The sequence below is a fragment of the Hyposmocoma kahamanoa genome, unplaced genomic scaffold (genome assembly GCF_003589595.1).
Source record: "Hyposmocoma kahamanoa isolate Upper Pololo Valley unplaced genomic scaffold, ASM358959v1 102, whole genome shotgun sequence".
Lineage (NCBI taxonomy): Eukaryota > Metazoa > Arthropoda > Insecta > Lepidoptera > Cosmopterigidae > Hyposmocoma > Hyposmocoma kahamanoa.
This window is the reverse complement of record NW_020653337.1, coordinates 7,389,714-7,407,727: the sequence shown is the minus strand read 5'-3', so window position 1 is coordinate 7,407,727 and position 18,014 is coordinate 7,389,714. Positions and strand designations below refer to the sequence as shown.

General features: G+C 34.8%; 1 protein-coding gene across 1 annotated transcript in view; it reads right to left on the bottom strand.

Moving 5' to 3' along the window:
- The window catches only part of LOC113233136 (integrin beta-6-like), a 71,140-nt gene that overhangs the window by 30,388 nt on the left and 22,738 nt on the right, over positions 1 to 18,014 (bottom strand). The window contains exons 2-3 of the mRNA XM_026468140.1: positions 1,066 to 1,254; positions 251 to 573 (exon numbers count right to left, since the gene is read on the bottom strand). Of these exons, the coding sequence (XP_026323925.1) occupies positions 251 to 573; positions 1,066 to 1,254 (512 nt within the window). The remainder of the gene's footprint in view (positions 1 to 250; positions 574 to 1,065; positions 1,255 to 18,014) is intronic.

Below are 18,014 nucleotides of genomic sequence, written 5' to 3'. Positions count from 1 at the left end.
GTTAATAAAAGAAACGGGCCTTATTACGAATTTAGAAATGTTTCGTAACTGTATTAAGGCAGATGTTGTTTTTTTATGAATGGATAAACCGCTAATATGTCTTCTTATCTCGACCGCTGTACGCTGATGTTAACATCAACTTTTGAAAGGTCAGTATTGTCAGTGTCTCATAATTCGTTATTACTTTTATCATGAATATAATAGAGGTCTGTTTCGGTGAGGCAATATGGGGTGTAGTTTATGTGTTTACCATCCATCATGACAGGCGCAGCTACCGCATGAGAAGTCACCATGGTTATTGCATTTTGAAGAATTCTTGTCGACGTTTTTGCTACAAGCGCATGCACAAGGCACGTGGTATTCGGCCACGGTCATTGGTCCTTTTTCACCAATGCTTATATTGAATGTTATGAATTCGTCTTCGCTTCCTGATGCAGGACAGAATTCTTGTGTGGGTAGGGCTCCGATGGATAAGTAACACCAGTCAATGTCGCAATGAATAGACTCTGACGTGAGCTCGAAATTGGAATACAACTCTTCCGAGACTGAACTATTTGTTATGTGGATGTTGATCTGTGGACAAATGGAAGTTATTATTTCATACAAAATAATTTAGAATTAATAATATACCTAATTAACACCACGTTCGAGTTTTTAGGTTTCGCATTTGTTACACATTGGAAATAAAACTATTTCTTTCGGATCCAAGTCGCGAACACATATTTTGATTTTATTGAATATAGTAATGTTTTACTACAATGCGTCGTTTTTTTTATGAAATTATACTCCACTAGTTGGTTATTACAGATTGTGTCAATAGATTTCAGTTTTATTTATAAGGAATTCTTCTTTGGGTTCGATCTTTGTATTTATAGGTCCACTGGTCACGTCTGACTGGAATGGTGAAGTCACCAACGTTAGATTGTTTGAAAAAACAAATGTACGTGATTTAGATCTAAAAAAAACAGTTTCATTTGTAATAAGTATAAAATTATCATAAATATGCTGTTGTAAAATCAAGTTATTGAAAGAAAAATTTAACTTCTAACTATGATGGGTAGGTACCTCATGGTTTATTGTGGGCGCAAACTTCAGCTTCATTGGCAGGGCGAGCCCACTTCCCACAGCGATATACTGGATCCAGTTGGTGGGATCTATCACTTTAGATGTGGAAACCGTCTTAAGAGGCTTGTACGTTAGCTCAGCTGTATGACCTGGACATCTTTTATCTCCGTCTTTGAAACATCTTTGTTCCTGTAGACAAAATAGAAATCATTAGACTTGGTGTCATAAAGTCACACGTGTCCCAAAAGTGCTTTTATCAGACCAAATTAAAAAAAATTAACTACACGAAACAATTTAAGCATAAAAAGATATAATAATAATAATAATAATTTTAATAACATGAAGTGACGAGACGAACAAGTCGCCTGATGGTAAGTTACACTCCTGTCCAGAACATTTACAGTGACACTCAGAGCTTTAAATTGCAAAGATCTGAGCAGCGCTGCCACTGCGCCCGTCACCCCGAGACGTAAGTTGACAAGTCCCATGTGCCTGTAATTTCATCAGCATCCTTACCCTTCAACACCGGAACACAGTAATGCAGTACTACCCTGGACGAATTCTTTCACAATGAGCTCTACTGCACTATAAAATACAAAGACAGAACATAAAGAAAAAATCCTTCGATCTGATAGGACAGATGCCCTAGATTGGCAAAACAGACACAGGTTCTTAGTAGTTGTAGACCTAATTGTAAAAGAGTTCGTTCAGGGAAGTACTAACAACTTATCCATTTCCGCTGCCAAGCGGTAATATGAGCATTATTGCGTTCCGGTTTTGAAGGGTGATGGTGCTGGTGAAATTACTGGCACATGGGACTTATTAACTTACGTTTCAGGGTGACGGGTGCAGTGGCAGTGCCCCTCAGATCCTTGTGCTGTAAAACTCAGAGTTGCAACTGTTGCGTGTCATGGACAGGCGTATCGCTTACCACCAGGACGACATGTTCGTTCCATCACTAGGTAGCATAAAAAAAGTTATTCGTAGTTTGCCGCTCTTAGAGGTGGAATATTTTCTTCAATTTTAAATGGGACCACTACTATACCCTCTTTCTAACAAAAAAATAAATCATCAAATTCGGTTCACAAATTTTCACAAAAACAAGAGTTGTTACGTAATACATAAAAAAAATACAGTCGAATTGAGAACTTCCTCTTTTTTTAAATCGGTTAAAAATGAATGATTCTTTCTTTGATGTTAAAAACAACTGTATTAAGCTTATTAGCAGTGGTAAACCAGTAGTTTTACACTAACCACAGGACAGGCACCTTTGCTTCTTCCTGCTTACCGTGGGAAATTACCAAAAACGTTCGTGTCCTGTCAGATCGAAGGAATTTTTCTTTGTATCAATAATTGTGACAAAAATAAAAGAATATCATGGTAGTAGAACATACTAATATTCGTTATAATAAAAGTTATCGAGAGAGTTATCGTTCGTAGAATATTTAAACTTCTCTCTAGAAACGTTCTGATTTTGTCATAAAATTCTTTTGTATAGTTATAATTTCGCCTTCACAACTTATAGAAACAAGCATTTTCAGTCTGTATTGATGAGCGCAAAGCCGATGGCTTTGGTGTTATTAACCGACTTCAAAAAAAGGAGGACGTTATACGTTCGGCTGTATGTATGTTTTCTGATTCCTCCGTCAATTGTAGACTAATTTTGAAATTCTTTTTTTTGTTTGAAAGAATGCACTCTCATGGTGGTCTCATTGACGCCAAGTCAGAATCTGATGAAGGGATCCTGTGGAAATCGAAGGAAATCCTCAAATTTTATAGGCATATCCATGTATTCACCAATTTCACCATCAATTATGCACTAATTTTGAAAATTCTTTTTTTGTTTTTTAGGGTATACTTTAGAGGTGGTCCCTGATGCTATTCCGAGTTCGTTTCGGCTATCACAAATAACTAATTATTTTCCGCAAACAAAAGTCGACTTTTCACTTAACATAATACAATATAGTCAACCAATCACCGTCATCATGACGACCAGAAAAGAAAATACAAAACGTACAAAGGAGTTCGTAACAGCCCTATTGTCACCAAGAAGTTAGAATCTGATGAGGATCCCACGGCAATCGAAAAGTTGATAAGCAAACTTCTGATGTCGGTTATTTTTTCAATGATGTATAGTTATGATTTTGCCGTCACAGATTACAGAAACAAGCATTTTCAGTCTCTATTAATGAGCGCATAGCCGATGGCTTTGGTATTAGTTCTGCGTAACCGTTATCATCCTTGACATCTTTTTTACGCTAAATGTTACGCTTTAAATATGTTACAAATACTTTTTGAAATTCAAATATTACGTTAATCTCTTGTATTTGAGCTTACTGCATAAATTACTGAAACAATTTTGGTTAAGAAATTTATCTATGGAAATTTTATTTTGGTATTATATATTATTGGTATTATTATTATATTATATTCTTTATTGCACCAAATAAATACAACAGAAATCTTAGATTAACAGAAAGTGAGCAAAGTTGGACTTATCTCTGAAAGAGATCTCTTGCAGCCAACCCAGGCTAGTGAGAGTTAAGGTCATTAGCTGGCAATAGCGTGCAAGAGAGAATTAGTAAGAAATATAGTAAACTACATGAATAGAAAATAAAAAAATACCATTACTTACATTCATTATAAGTATTATAATGAATCGTAATATATATATATACACACACATAAATAAGTATGTAAAAAAACAATACGATGATTACAACGAGAGTTCAGCAAGAAAGTGCGCTTTCAACCTTTTCTCGAAAGAAACGATAAACAGGTCTAGACGAGATGTGGGATATATTATATTATTTTGGTAGATTCATGTTCTAAAATTTAAAAATCAACTTATGTGACTGTATAAGGCGTTAATACAGCACTAAATTAAAATAAAATCTGCATAATTATAACGTGCGATGAATATTATTATACTGTTCAGTTTTTACGACACAGTCATTTAAAGAAAGTTCATAAAATAAAATTTAATGCCGACAGATACCCGTGTATATCGAATGTTATTCATTATCTTGTTATAATAATCACCTAAAAGTAATTTCATAGGAAAGTTTTGAAATTTTTACTTGTCATTTTACCTGTATATAGCTTGAATAGCTTGATGTGCTGTTGATTGTACGTGGTCAATCGTTATCAACATTCAGCCGAAAATGTACACAAGGGTTATTAGACAAGTAATCTCGGAATACAGCTTCCGTTTAATTTTTTATTTATGTGGTGTATTGTTCTTGAGTATTTGAGATTTAATTCAATTATACATATGTCATGTGTGTATATTTTTTTTTATTGCAGTGTGTTCATAACAGACTCTGGTAGAATATCAGCGAAGTTTTATGTTCTCAATTCAATTCATTGTAGATGAGCCATAAACTCATTTGACATTTTTGTTTTGTTGGTAGTAGCAGCAAATTTATTAGCAACATTTTTCGTTCTTCGGACAAAGGATCATAAGCCATACCGCCAGATCTTAGATTTTAATTTTTCTTCGATCGTTTAATTTTCTGAAGTATTTTTCGCGGGAACTCGTTATCTTAAGAGAATGATCGCACATAGAGCCAAATGAAAATACGTCTTGCAAAATGGCGTCTTGTAAGACGCCATTTTGAAAACACTAGTTTGTATTTCCACTTGTTTTAAGCAATTTTGATTTTGGTTTTTCGATACGTCAAGTGTAGTTTATTTACCAAATACATATAGTCTACGTAATTATTTTTAAATTGTATAATATTATGTGATCAATCAAGTGCATTATAGTCCATTTGTTTAGGTACTTAACTAAATGTAAACAATCTTGGGATGTCTATTTAATGAAATACTTATCTATAAAATGATTTTTTCTTACTTTCAAATAAAAATACATAGCTTCATATGAAATTCCATGTCTATTTTTATACCTATTGATTTGTAAAGTATATGTTTCAATAAAAAGATGTATTAAGATTTATTAGACATTTAGTTAAGTAACTAAACAAATCGACTGTAATAACAAAGACGAGACTAGAAGTTTCCGATACACGTCAGAAGTCATTTAAAACCATCATTTACGTTTAATACTATGTAGATTGCGGTACGGCGCCACATGCCGACTTGAATGTTGAACTGATGACCAGAGTTGGTAACTTGTAATGCGGACACGGATGCCTGACTATGTTGCTTGAGACAGACAGGCTGTATATGTATTTGTGCTATACGGCTTGTGGTGTCATTAGCAAAATTAATGGTTTTTTGCATGCGATTTATTTTAACTGCATTTCCCTTATATGGCGTCAATGACGCCTATAAGTAAAATATGTGGCGAACCGTAAATCTTTTTATATTTTAAACCGACTTCAAAAAAAGGAAGAGATTCTCAATTCGACTGTATGTTTTTTTTTGTATGTATGTTACGCGATAACTCCGGTATTTGTAAACCGATTTCCAATATTCTTTTTTTGTTGGAAAGAGGGTACCTCCATAGTGGTCCCATTTAATTTTGAAGAAAATCATCCACCTATAAGGGTGGATGTTCACGCGTGAGGATTCATTTTTATAAATAGAGCCTAAATTTTATTATAAGGAGTAATTATATTAATGGTTGATTTTGCTATTCTCCAATTCAAGGCGTTTTTCTCTCTCAATATACTTTGAATAGTGAGAACGGATTTTTATTATTTCCTGTGTCAAGTCCCGGGGGATGAATCCGTGTTTGCTCACTTTTCGGTAATCCATTTCAATAAAACTTGGTAATTTTTATATAATTATATGTAATTCCACGTACTTTTGAGGTCGGTTTTTTTAGTACTCTGTACTGAGATTATATAGTCTCTTTTTATCAGTTTCATATTGTAATTCTAAATTTAAATGCACTTATCGAATTGATACGTTTGCGAGATTGCTCACAATGGTAATGAATCTATCTTTTTTTGGCCCTGGGAGTCTACTCCCGTTCTCCGTCCAATAGCCATCCGAAACAATTATACTGTCAAATAAGTAATATTCAACAGAATTAAAAGTCACATGATGCTAATGAAGCTTCATACTTGACATTGTGTTTTGATTTGTTCGAGTGTTACTTATTTGACAGTAAATCTTTCGGACGCACCCCCTGATCACGAGACCCGAAGGATTCCGAAATGTTGGTTTGTTTAATAATCTCAGTACAGAGTACTAAAAAAATCGATCTCAAAAGTGCGTGGAATTACATCTATTTGCCAAGTTTTTTTGAAATATCCCCTAGCTCGCCACTATACAGGACACTATACGACTCAGGAGATAATAAAAAATCGGTTCTCACTACTCAAAATGTTTTGAGAGAGAAAAACGCCTTGAATTTGAGAATAGCAAACCCAACCATTACAATAATTGTTCCTTAAGTAAAATTTAGGGGCTATTTATAAAAATGAATGTTCATGCGTGATCAGCTACCCTTAGAGGTGGATGGTTTTCTTCAAAATGAAATGGACTACTACGAAGATACCCTCTTTCCAACAAAAAAAGAATCATGGAAATCGGTTCACAAAACCGGAGTTGTACATTAAAAAAACATACAGTCGAATTGAGAACCTCCTCCTTTTTTGACGTCGGTTAAAAAAACATCCGATGTATGTTTTTACAACCGATGATTGGCAGATTGAAGAGACTAGCATCGTTCTACAAAAAAGGAACGCTGAGAGCATTTTGGGCACCCTACCATAAGTGACGCAATTTCTTTCATTTAATATAACAAGTTTTGACATTTAATGTTGCTATGCCCTTGTGTAGACCAATCACACATTTATTCAACCAAACATTTATTTTGCTAACTAGCAAACAACATTTTATTGAAACTGTATTTGATATTTTATTATAAACAATCAATAATTATAGTGCATTGTTTCCAATCTCAGTCACCTGCAGCTTTGTTTTAAAAAAATAATGCAATGGGTGACATCGGACTGTATAACATGAATAAAGTGTGTACGAGTATTATAAACAACCTTACGAGTTTACTCATTTACCCCAGTCGATCGAAACGACCGGATTAACGCTAGTTGCTTTCGTGTAACTGGCACTCATGTTCTCTATTCAGATACAGAACTAATATTTTAATTTATTAACAGTAGAGCTCATAGTGGAAGAGTTCGTCCAGGGAAGTACTGCCACCTTACCTATTTCTGGCGCCAAGCGGTTATGTGAGCATTACTGCGTTCCGGTTTTGAAGGGTAAGAGTGCTGGTGAAATTACAGGCACATGGGACTGTATGTTAATGTATGTCCATCTTTTGTATTTTTACTTTAACATAGAAGGAAAATAGGTACTATGAAGAAATTCAACAGACATACACGTGAGATTCTCGGAATTTTGTAGACCTGGCCTTTGGTCTAATTGGCGGTATATTACAGAATGGTAGGCACGTGCTATCCAGAATGAGTCGATAATATAGCACACTTGATATATAATTAGCCAAGCGAGACAACAGTTCGATGTCTTTCTAGAATAGCGACCTATCCTAATAACACCTAATTACGTCAGGAAAATGGTTTTAACAAAACTGAGAAGTATTTAGTGCACTAATAGTTTACCGATCCAATATTGTCAAAGGGTTACCAATGTCTAATTCGTAATAAAATTTTGCACTTCTTGAACACAGCGGTGTAATAAGCCACTATTCTTAAAAAATCAGAAGCATAAAGCAGAAGATATATACAATACATATAGAATCCCGGAAATCGACACCGAATTTGACGGGGGAAACAAATCACAAAACATTATCATGACATCATCGATGCTCATTTCTAACAACACTACCTAACTAGCTACCCAAATAACTAAGCTTAGTAGGAGTCTGGACATGGGCTGCGGCTGATTGACCTTCAATTCCACAATCCCGGGCTTGTCACTCCCATTTAATTGTGCCCCCTGGTATATCCGGCTTGTCCGAGTCAGATTTACTCTGGCTGTGTGTGATGCCAAAGAGCAATGAGGAATTTTAGTATGTGCCACTATTAAAAAGCAGCAAGTTACTTAACCCAGAAGGAGAATGTTTGCTGCTCAATGAAGAGGTGGGACCGAATTCCGTGGCGTGTACATAATGACTTTAATTTCTAATATACGTACATTTTTTAATATATAGTTGCAATACCTCTCGCTAAAGGTGAAGGAAAACATCATCGTGATGAATCTGCGTAACGAAAAAGGTTCACAATTCTTGGAAAAAGTGTAAAGTGCACCCACATCCAATGTGGCGGGTTATGATCTACTTTCTTTAGAACCTTAGTTTAGTAGCAGTAGAGTTCGTTGCGAAAAACTTCGTCCAGGGAAGTACTGCCACCTTACCTATTCTGCCGCCAAGGCAGTGTGAGGGTGCTGGGGAAATTACAGGCACATGGGACTTGTCAACTTATGTGTTAGTGGCAGTGCCCCTCAGACCTTTGCGTTTTAAAGCTCTGAGTGGTACTGCAACTATTATGGACAGGCGTGTATCTTATAATCAGGTATGCGTCCCGTCATTTGGTATTACAAACAAAAACCTGTGCCCAGCAGTGAAATATATGATGAAATAATTTCTTTATTTGTCTAATAAGAAGATCAACAGCTTAATACTAAATTAAATCATAGTAACGACGATTGAAAGCCAATTTCAGATCCTCACAACGAGAAATGTAATAAGGAACCTTGGTATAGAATTTAACTAACCTATTACATAAAAAGACAAAGCGGTTGTAAGTTTCACTGCGAATCAGTGCCTACTCAGTGCTTTTCTTGCCCAAATTACACACGTATTGAAAAGAGCCTCAAAGAGATCAAGAGCGACATAAACTTGTCTTGCCTGTAATTAGTATGGACCGGGGGTAGAACCAAAAGTGAATGGTTTCTCAAATATTTAAAGGAAACTCTCAGTGATACTTGTGATAGTAATTATGGACAGTCAATTGATACTGATGCTATTTTGATTAAAAACATTAGGTCACTAATATGACGACGCATTAGAAGTGGTAAGATAATAATAATTTACAGAATTGTAACAATCCTTTGTACGATAACACAAGAAAGGCATAAACTTTTGTATGTTTTCATATCGCGAAATGTAAAATATATGATAACGTGGAGTCCAAATTTGGCTGGCGTACTTTAAAGAGTTGCCGATAGTGGGCAATTTTGAGTAGAGTAGTTCCACAGTTAAATTGCGCCCTAGCGAATCATAAAAAGCAAAACAACGTTAAGACAAAGATACGCAGTTTACTCAACAATAAATGACACACACAATATTTGCATAGGAAATTCATATGTAATGGAAATTATACAGCTATGTTTACATTTAAGCACGCGCTATGTTTATTCATATTGGAAATGCTAATTGTGAAGTCTTAGGGCCTTTGCATTGAGTTGGTTTTAATCACTATAAATTAAAACGAGCTTGTAAGGCTTTGTTTTCTTTGTGTTCAATGTTTTATTATGTAACATTCTGGAGCTCGTGTACTAGTTGATGTAAAGTAGTTTTAAGAGAAAATGAACACTACGTGCGATTTGTGCTAGCAATGTGTTTAATCACTTATCAAAAGCAGAAAGAAAAGCTTCTTTTGCACATTAACTGTAGTTAATGATAGATGTTAGGAAAGTAAATATAAAATATACACCTGAATTTATAAATACCTTTTTTATAAAAATAATAAACCAACTTCAAAAGTTTGTGGAATTGCATCTATTTGCCAAGTTTTATTGAAAACGGTTGTTGAAATCCAATAATCCTGATTTATCCCCTAGTTTGCTACCCTTACAGGTCGAATATTTTCTTCAGATTCAAAGGGACCAATACTGAGGTACCCTCTTTCCAACAAAAAAGAATCATCACAAATGCCGTAAACGTGTAACATACATACAAAAAAAAATTCACCCGAACTGAGAACCTCCTCCGTTTTATAAAGTCGTTTAAAAAAAAGTTTCGTGTCAAGACAATTTGAGTAGTGGTAGAAAGAGTTTGTGAAAGAGTTTGTCCAGCGAAGTACTGTATGTAGTACAGGCTGGTTAGGATTGTACTAATTTATATTTAGAATTGTATAAAGAATAGAAGGTTGTTGTCAAATGAACATCGGGGGAGTTCTGAACATATCGTCAAATTGAACGCACGCAGTAAATCTTTATTTATAAATATATACCTCGTTTGTTATTAAAAAGTACCTCTCGCAACGCTAAACCCATGGCTACGCTTCCAAAGTACTGTCACCTTACCTATTGCTGCCGCCAAGCAGAGATGTGAGAAATTAAATGTAAACCACCTCTTTTTTGTGTTCTACTAATAATTTTTTATCACTTTATTGTAATAGACTTAATTATTATTATTTTGAGGCAACACACTTGATGGACGTAAGATCTAGCTACCCATAATACAGGGGATCCTAGTTTGGGAGTTATTTATTTATTTATTACATTGTCACACTTATATTAAGTACAGTGGCTTGAAAATGTATATGTGACACCCTATAAGAGCACGGCAAAGTGATGAGGGTGATACTTACTACACATGCATAAGAAGAAATTGAGAAGGACATTGGAAGCATCTTAACTTAATCACATAATAAATGATATTTTGTCATTGAAAATTCCTTAATATTATAATAATTTTTATTTAAGAGAAATTCTTTCAAAGTTTGGAGAAAATTTTAAATTCTTTAATTTCTTATTAATTTTTCAAAATTGGTATGTGATTATTAATTTTAGTTGCAATAACTAGCGGTCCTGAACAAACTAATTTCCATTTAGAAAATCGTACATGCTACATCGTACATCTCTGTATCCATTTTTCTGTAGTTTGCAATAAAGAAACTTTTTCCCGATATGTAAGGGGGCACATAAGAGCGGTGGTAGCACAGTGGGAGAACAACTGCTTCTCAATTGAGAAAGGTCGACGATTTGCATTCCTAAGTACCTATGACTCAAATGTTTAAGTTACAGACGTATTTGTCAGTGTTTAGTAGCCGTACTTCTAGCCGGTGAAAGAGAACGACGTTTTGAAGTCTATTCGCAACCTTTGTACGTGTGAAGCCCGCGAACTATGGTCTAAATGATCTCCTTAGAGGAGGACCAGTGCCCAGCAGTGGGACTTATAATAGGTTAATGACGAAACGGGTACCTATGCAATACTGTTAAAAGGGCAATAAACTCAAGAACCTCACTATCTTTGCGCATTTCAAATGCAGGGTGTGGGTGGCGCGGTAATAGCTGAGATTATTATTTACCCCATAAACTTATTCTGATTGTAAATGAGTAATACGTAAGTTTTCGATGTTGCTTACATGTTATAATGTGTATAATAAAGCTCCATGTGATTGATTATACGTCAAAAGCACTTTTATCACATGAAAGTCTGAAAAATATTAAGAACTGTACGAATCGAATTATGTATATATGTATATGTGAACATTATATAATGCGTACCTTCTATTTCGTGACTATGCTACCCCCAAAACCACTACATATAGCTACCCAACCCATCCTTATTAAAACTGCGTGACCTAGGAAAAGTAATACTTGGAATGAATCACAGATATAGATCTTCTAACTGTAGCCAGATTTTGTGACTCACGCGTATGCGCCATTGATGACACATTGGAAAGACGAACTTAAGGATAATAAATATAATATTTAAATTAAGACTCAACGAAAACTTCAAAGGTAAATTTATAGACAAAAATGTGTAAAATAAAAGTAACGTATTTTTTTTATGATTAGTACTTATTGTACATTTTTAATTCCTGGTTCAGCGTCATGAGGATATTTTTAAAAGATTTTTTTATATTTAATTTTTATTGAACATCATGATGTTTTTACAGCTATAATTTGTGGAAGTCTACGTTACAATAAAAAAGCCATTTAAACCCTATACAAAGATCCACAACAAGCATATCCGTAGCCCAATAAGCAGAGCGTTAGCCACGTTGAGGTGACAGACGCTGGTTCGTGTCCAGTTCGATCGAAGGAATTTTTTTGTGTTTGTTCGATCTTTGTATCCATAATAAGATTTTTGTTTAAGTTTAAACAATTGTAATAAGTGCACATGAATTATAGTCAAAGTTGAATATTTGTATGGCTTACATTTATTTTTCTCGTGAGTTTGGGTATAATTTGTGGTTGCCTATGGGAGTGTCCACGCCACTCGCGATACAGGATCTTTTTAGTGCGGGATTAAGAGGGTGTGCAAAAAATTTAAAAAATTGAGAGGTCGACGCGAATCGAGACTCGTGCTCACTAGTGGAACAATTGATAATGATGATGGATGTTTTCTAAAAAAACGCATATTTGTCTCGTTTCAAACATTATGCTACAATAAAAATAGTTTTCCGAAAACCTTAACACCACTAGTTAACATTAATTACTTATTAAAGATTGAAACCGTCTTTTGCAACTACAGTGACACCAAAATCAGGTTAATCTATTTTTCGTGCTCTTGAATCCATTGCACTGAATTTTTTCGATCCCAAATCGAGTTTTGAGTTTCACTAGAACTCCGTTCGAAACGGAATAAGGCTGCGTTTCTTCAGAGATGTGGGTGGCAGGGATTGCCTGTTGCGACAGAATAAGTGGCGCAACCAGTTTTAGGATAAATAGATGAGTAACAGAATTTCAAGTACTTGAGCAGTTACGACAATTAAAGCAGTTCTTTTAAATATATGCGAATCAATTCTGTTGTTATTTATTATTACGTGCGTCTTTTCTGTAACAATGTATTGTTATGCGCAACATTTCTGTTCACATCTATTATTTTAGGCATCATTTCTGTAAATATGTATTGTTGTCCGCAATAGTTCTGTTGATATCTATTATTATGTGTATTATTTCTGTAAATGTAATGTATACTTCTGTTGATATTCTATTGTGATGCGCATCAGTTCAGTCAATATCTATTATTACGTGCATCAGTTCTTTCGATTTATGTTGTTAGTTTTGTTGATACGTGCGTCATTTCTGTTAATAATATGTATTATTATAATAAACAGTTTTGTTTATATGTAAGTGTCGTCTTTATTATTTGAAACTTACAGAGCCAAACGTCAGATAATGAAATCTTTGTTTTTGATGATAAGAGTCGAAATAAACCTTCAGAATATTTAAAAAATGTCTGCTAATGGATGATTGCGTTGAAAGTCAAGAAAAATATCAGGAAATCCACATTCGTTAGATGGTTTAGAATAACACTAAAGTACTACTTGGTACTTGGTGCAACGGGCTGGTAACACTAAAGTAATTTGAAGTTCTTAACTCGCCGTTAATTCAGAACCGTGACCAGAATCGGACAGAGTTAGTACCTATTATTTGTGTCATCAGTACAAATATCATTCCCTTTTTGTTACATCGTGTATACGGGTTGATACTTAAACAAAGACTTCAGTAAGGCAAGTATTTTATTGCTATAATGACGTAAATATTGAATGTTTTGTATTAAAGCAAATGTTTTATGAAATATTAAACATACTAATGTGTGTTGTTAATAATAGTGTAACAATAATAATAAATTGAAGAAGCGAATAAATGGTATAACCATGGTTATGAACTGCAATCAAATGCATAGTAAATTTAAGGTTGTCATGCCGGTCTCGCGTACGGCAATGAAAGTAAGAAAGTAACACTCGATCTACATAAATTTATTGTAGAAATAAAGAAAGAGAAGGAAGAAAAAGAAGGTACAGGAAGGGAAAAGAACAGGTGTCGTAAAGGCTGTAAAAAACCAAAATAACGGTATAAAAACAGGTACAATGTATAAAACATTCCCTTACAACGGATTAATATTTAACGTAAGCAAACTTACCACAAAGAGCATGCATTCGTACAAATACTGAAAGTAGTAAAGATAAAAAGGTGGGATAACAATGAAAGAGGTCGCATCGTCACAAGGTCGTGCTGTTTGATAATATTTACCAAAGATTGTTTGAAGGATAAGGCTTTTACGCCAGGAATCTTGATCTCGATAATTTCGGGAATCTTGACGACTTTTTGGCGTTTTCGAGACTCGAGACCGATGTTTTCAGTCACGGGAGTGACTTACCGCAGTCAACTGCTGGACATAGGCCTCCCTCTAAGCTTGCATTCAACTGCTGCCAGCAGCATGTAGCCGCTCGTCGTTCCATCTGCCCAGAGGGCGTTCTACATAACGTTTGCCGAGCGGTTGTCTCCACTCATGAACTCGCTTCCCCCATCGATTATTGGTACTTCGACAGCGATACATTCAAATGAAATATAAGAAATCGTTCGGCTATTTAACATCGAAAAAATGATTCAGTCATTTATTTGTTCAAAGATTCTCTAAGGCAAAATTAAAGGTATAATTTAAGTTTAATATTAAGGTGTTAATGAGAGGTTCAGTTTACTATATAAAAGGTTAAACTGTCATTTTGTCTCCAGACCGGTAATTAACTATCGTAATTATACATAATTGTATTAAATTATTCTTGTATGCTCTAAGTTATTAGATAATGGATCTCAACTTTGATTGGCGTGAAAGTTATTGTAGATGGTAATGTGGTACATTTAATATGACCGTTATTTGTATTACGTTAGTCTTCTTTATGTGATTTGTATGATAATGTTTATATCTTTATAATGTGTGGATATGTAACAAGTCACGAACAGAGAAGAGCAAGCGCCCGGGTTTTAAACGGGTTAAAACCCATAAGCGCCTAAAATACGGGGCAAAAACTATATACAACTAGGAAATTAAACTATTTTTCCGGACCATGTCCGTCGGTTTGTTTGAAAAAACAAATATACGCGAATTAAATCCGGAAAAATAGTTTCATTTCCTATGTGTAACAATCGCGAAAACCTAAGAACTCGATATTTACAACTAAATATTTGTTGTAAATTGAATTTTGTTCGAATTGAAAGATATTACTAAAAAATGTTTATTGATTTATCTAGACGATTCCATTTGCCTTTCTATTGATACAAAAAATCGTTAGATCGTACTTTCTTGAATCGATTTTCATAAAAATAGTGTTAGTGTTACTTAGTAGTGTTAATGAACAGGATTGCAAGATGTGTGTGGAGTTGCATTTTTTACATTAGTCCACGATTTGTAATGGGTTAAAACCCGAGCAGACTGATTGGGGTTTTACTCGCTGTCCACCTCTGGTGACGAATAACCGAATAAGGTTACCCGTGCCACTACAAAAATATATACCTCGTTATTCGTGATTTTCTTCTATTTAAGACGGGGGTGTACCTCGAACTGTGATATAAGATAAAATTTGTTTCTCTAGTATGTAAGTAGCAGTAGAGATAATTGTGAAAGAGTTCGTCAGGAAAGTACTGCCACCATACACAGGCTGTTGAAACTACAGACACATGGTACTTGTCATCTCTATGTCTCAAGATGACGGTCACAGTGGCAGTGCCTCGCAGACCTTTGCGATATAAAGCTCTGAGTGGCACTGCACGACAGGCGTGTAGCTTATCATTAACTAAGCTAAATTAATTTAACTGCCTCTGTGACCGAAAAGTTACCATGCCGGGTTGCAACGCAGAGGTCCCAGGTTCGATTCCCGGGCCGGGAGAAATATTTGTATGGCGTACATTTATTTCTCTCGTGAGTTGTAATTTGTGATTGTCTATATCCTAGTGCGCGGCTATGTTGAGTGTTTACATTGTTATTATAATAATAATAATTATTATTATTTACTTTATTCTTCTCAGCTTGTTAGGTGGTTTGAACCACATTTACGGACCGAAGTCAAGTAAATGCAGTATGGCGTGTATCTACGAGTACGTAGTGGGTGTGTAGTAAGATCCTACTTATTATTATTATTATTTACTTTATTCTTCTCAGTTTATTAGCTAGTTATTATTATTATTATTACAATCAGACGCACGAATTGTCCGTCCCGTCACTTGATATTATAAAATAATTGTAATAATAATAATAATAAGTATTTTTATGAAATGTTGGTCGCTTTATTATATTTGCTGGATAAGCTTGTGGCTTACCATGTACGACTTGTTAAACAACACAGTACTTGATTTAAACATTTCTTTTAACTTATTTGTAGCCGGTTGAAGGCCAATTTTCTATCAAATTTTATGTTTATTGAACTCTTATCAGTTTTTTAATACAAATTCTAATTGAATTTTATTTGTTATTGACGCGTTTTTACGACTTTTTTGTAACTCTATCACTGTTTTTCTGCGATTGCCTTCGTATTTTAAACATTGTGCAACATGTTGAAAAACAAAGGAAAATGCAGCGAAATAAGGCTAATTGTAATAATAACTAAACGTTAAAACAAGTTACTGAAAAATAAACACAAAATATATCGACAAAATTAATCATATTTAGCCAATACTTAACTGCCTAAGTTTGCCGAACGGTTACCATGCTAGACTGCTACGCAGAGGTCCCGGGTTCGATTCCCGGGCCGGGAGAAATATTTGTGTCCTACATTTTTTTCCCTCGTGAGTTTAAGTGTAATTTGTGGTTGTCTACCTATGTGTGTGTCCATGGCACCCACGATACAGGGCTATGAGTGTGTGCGCGATTTATTTATTTTATTTATAACAATCAAGAACTTGTTCAAATTACAATTTTACAAGGAGAAAACTGTAATTCCGAATAGTGTACTGAGCTTCGAAAAATATACCCACAATCGATGTATGTCCTGTGTTGTCACTCATAATAGTAGTATTTCCGTATGATCGAATAGTTTAGTAAGCACCAATGTTTATGAAATAACTAACTATAGCTAACAATAGTTTTAGGCAATATACAAAATAAGTTTAATAGTCTTACGTCAGCAATATTTTTGGAAATTTCCAGTATTTCACTCGGTTGTTTCCGCATTTTTATTTGCACAAACTATTGATTGAATAGTTACGTAAATAATGCAATCATATTTTTAATTTGAATAAGTTCATTTTTAATTTACTTTTCAGAGTTTTTATTGCTGTTTTTATAATACCTAGTATCGGGACGAACAAGTCGTACCCCTGGTGGTATGCGATACACTTGCCCATAACAATTGCAGTGCCACTCAGAGTTTTAAGCCGTAAAGATCTGAAGGGCACTGCCACTGCGCTAGTCATCCCGAGACGTAAGTTGACAAGTCTCATGTGCCTCTAATGTTAACTTACAAGTCCCATGTCAATTTCACCAGCACCCTTACCTATCGAAACCGTAACACAGAGCTGCTCGCATTACTGCTCGGCGGTAAAAATAAGTAAGGTGGAAGTGATACCCTGGATGAACTCTTTCACAATGAGCTTGTGACGATGTGACATTACATCGTCATCCCACCTTTTTATCGCCTTTTCGCCTACCACTCGTTTTTAAAATTTGGAATCGTTTTTTAATTCCTTTGCCTCACCTTTCTGATTTTGTTTCGTCCATCGAGTATATAACCAGAAATAGAGACGAAATGTCATTCAATTTGTTTGAAAAGCATACTGCCAAATCATTACTATGACAACTAGGCTCCGATTGGCTAGCCCGAGTTCGAAACAATTGACGGATGTCGTCAACTGTTTCACTTCAAATCGACCAGTTAACTTGAGCTTTGCTATAATGGACGAAAATTGCAAAATTACATATTTAATATTTAATTACCGATGAAATGTGATTCCGTTTGTCTTGTAATTAGATGTTTTGCTGTTTTTACCACACCACCGAATAGAACAGCACGGTATTCTTAGAGATATTATCTTTATTACAATAAATACAGAATATTTTTTGGAATATACGGAGACGTACACATAGGTCAGTAGTCGGTTAGTCTATATTTCAGTTCAAACGGGAGTTGATATTTATAAGAGCTGTATCGCCAATGTGTTACCAGGAATATACGGCCCTTATTTCGTCTGTATTTCTGGTTATATACTCGATGATTTCGTCCCACCGTCACTCCCTCTTGATCGCTGTTAAAATTTCAATTGCGTCTAATTTTGATTCCTTTAACAGTTTCAGTACCGATTTGTAATAGGTACTACTAATCATG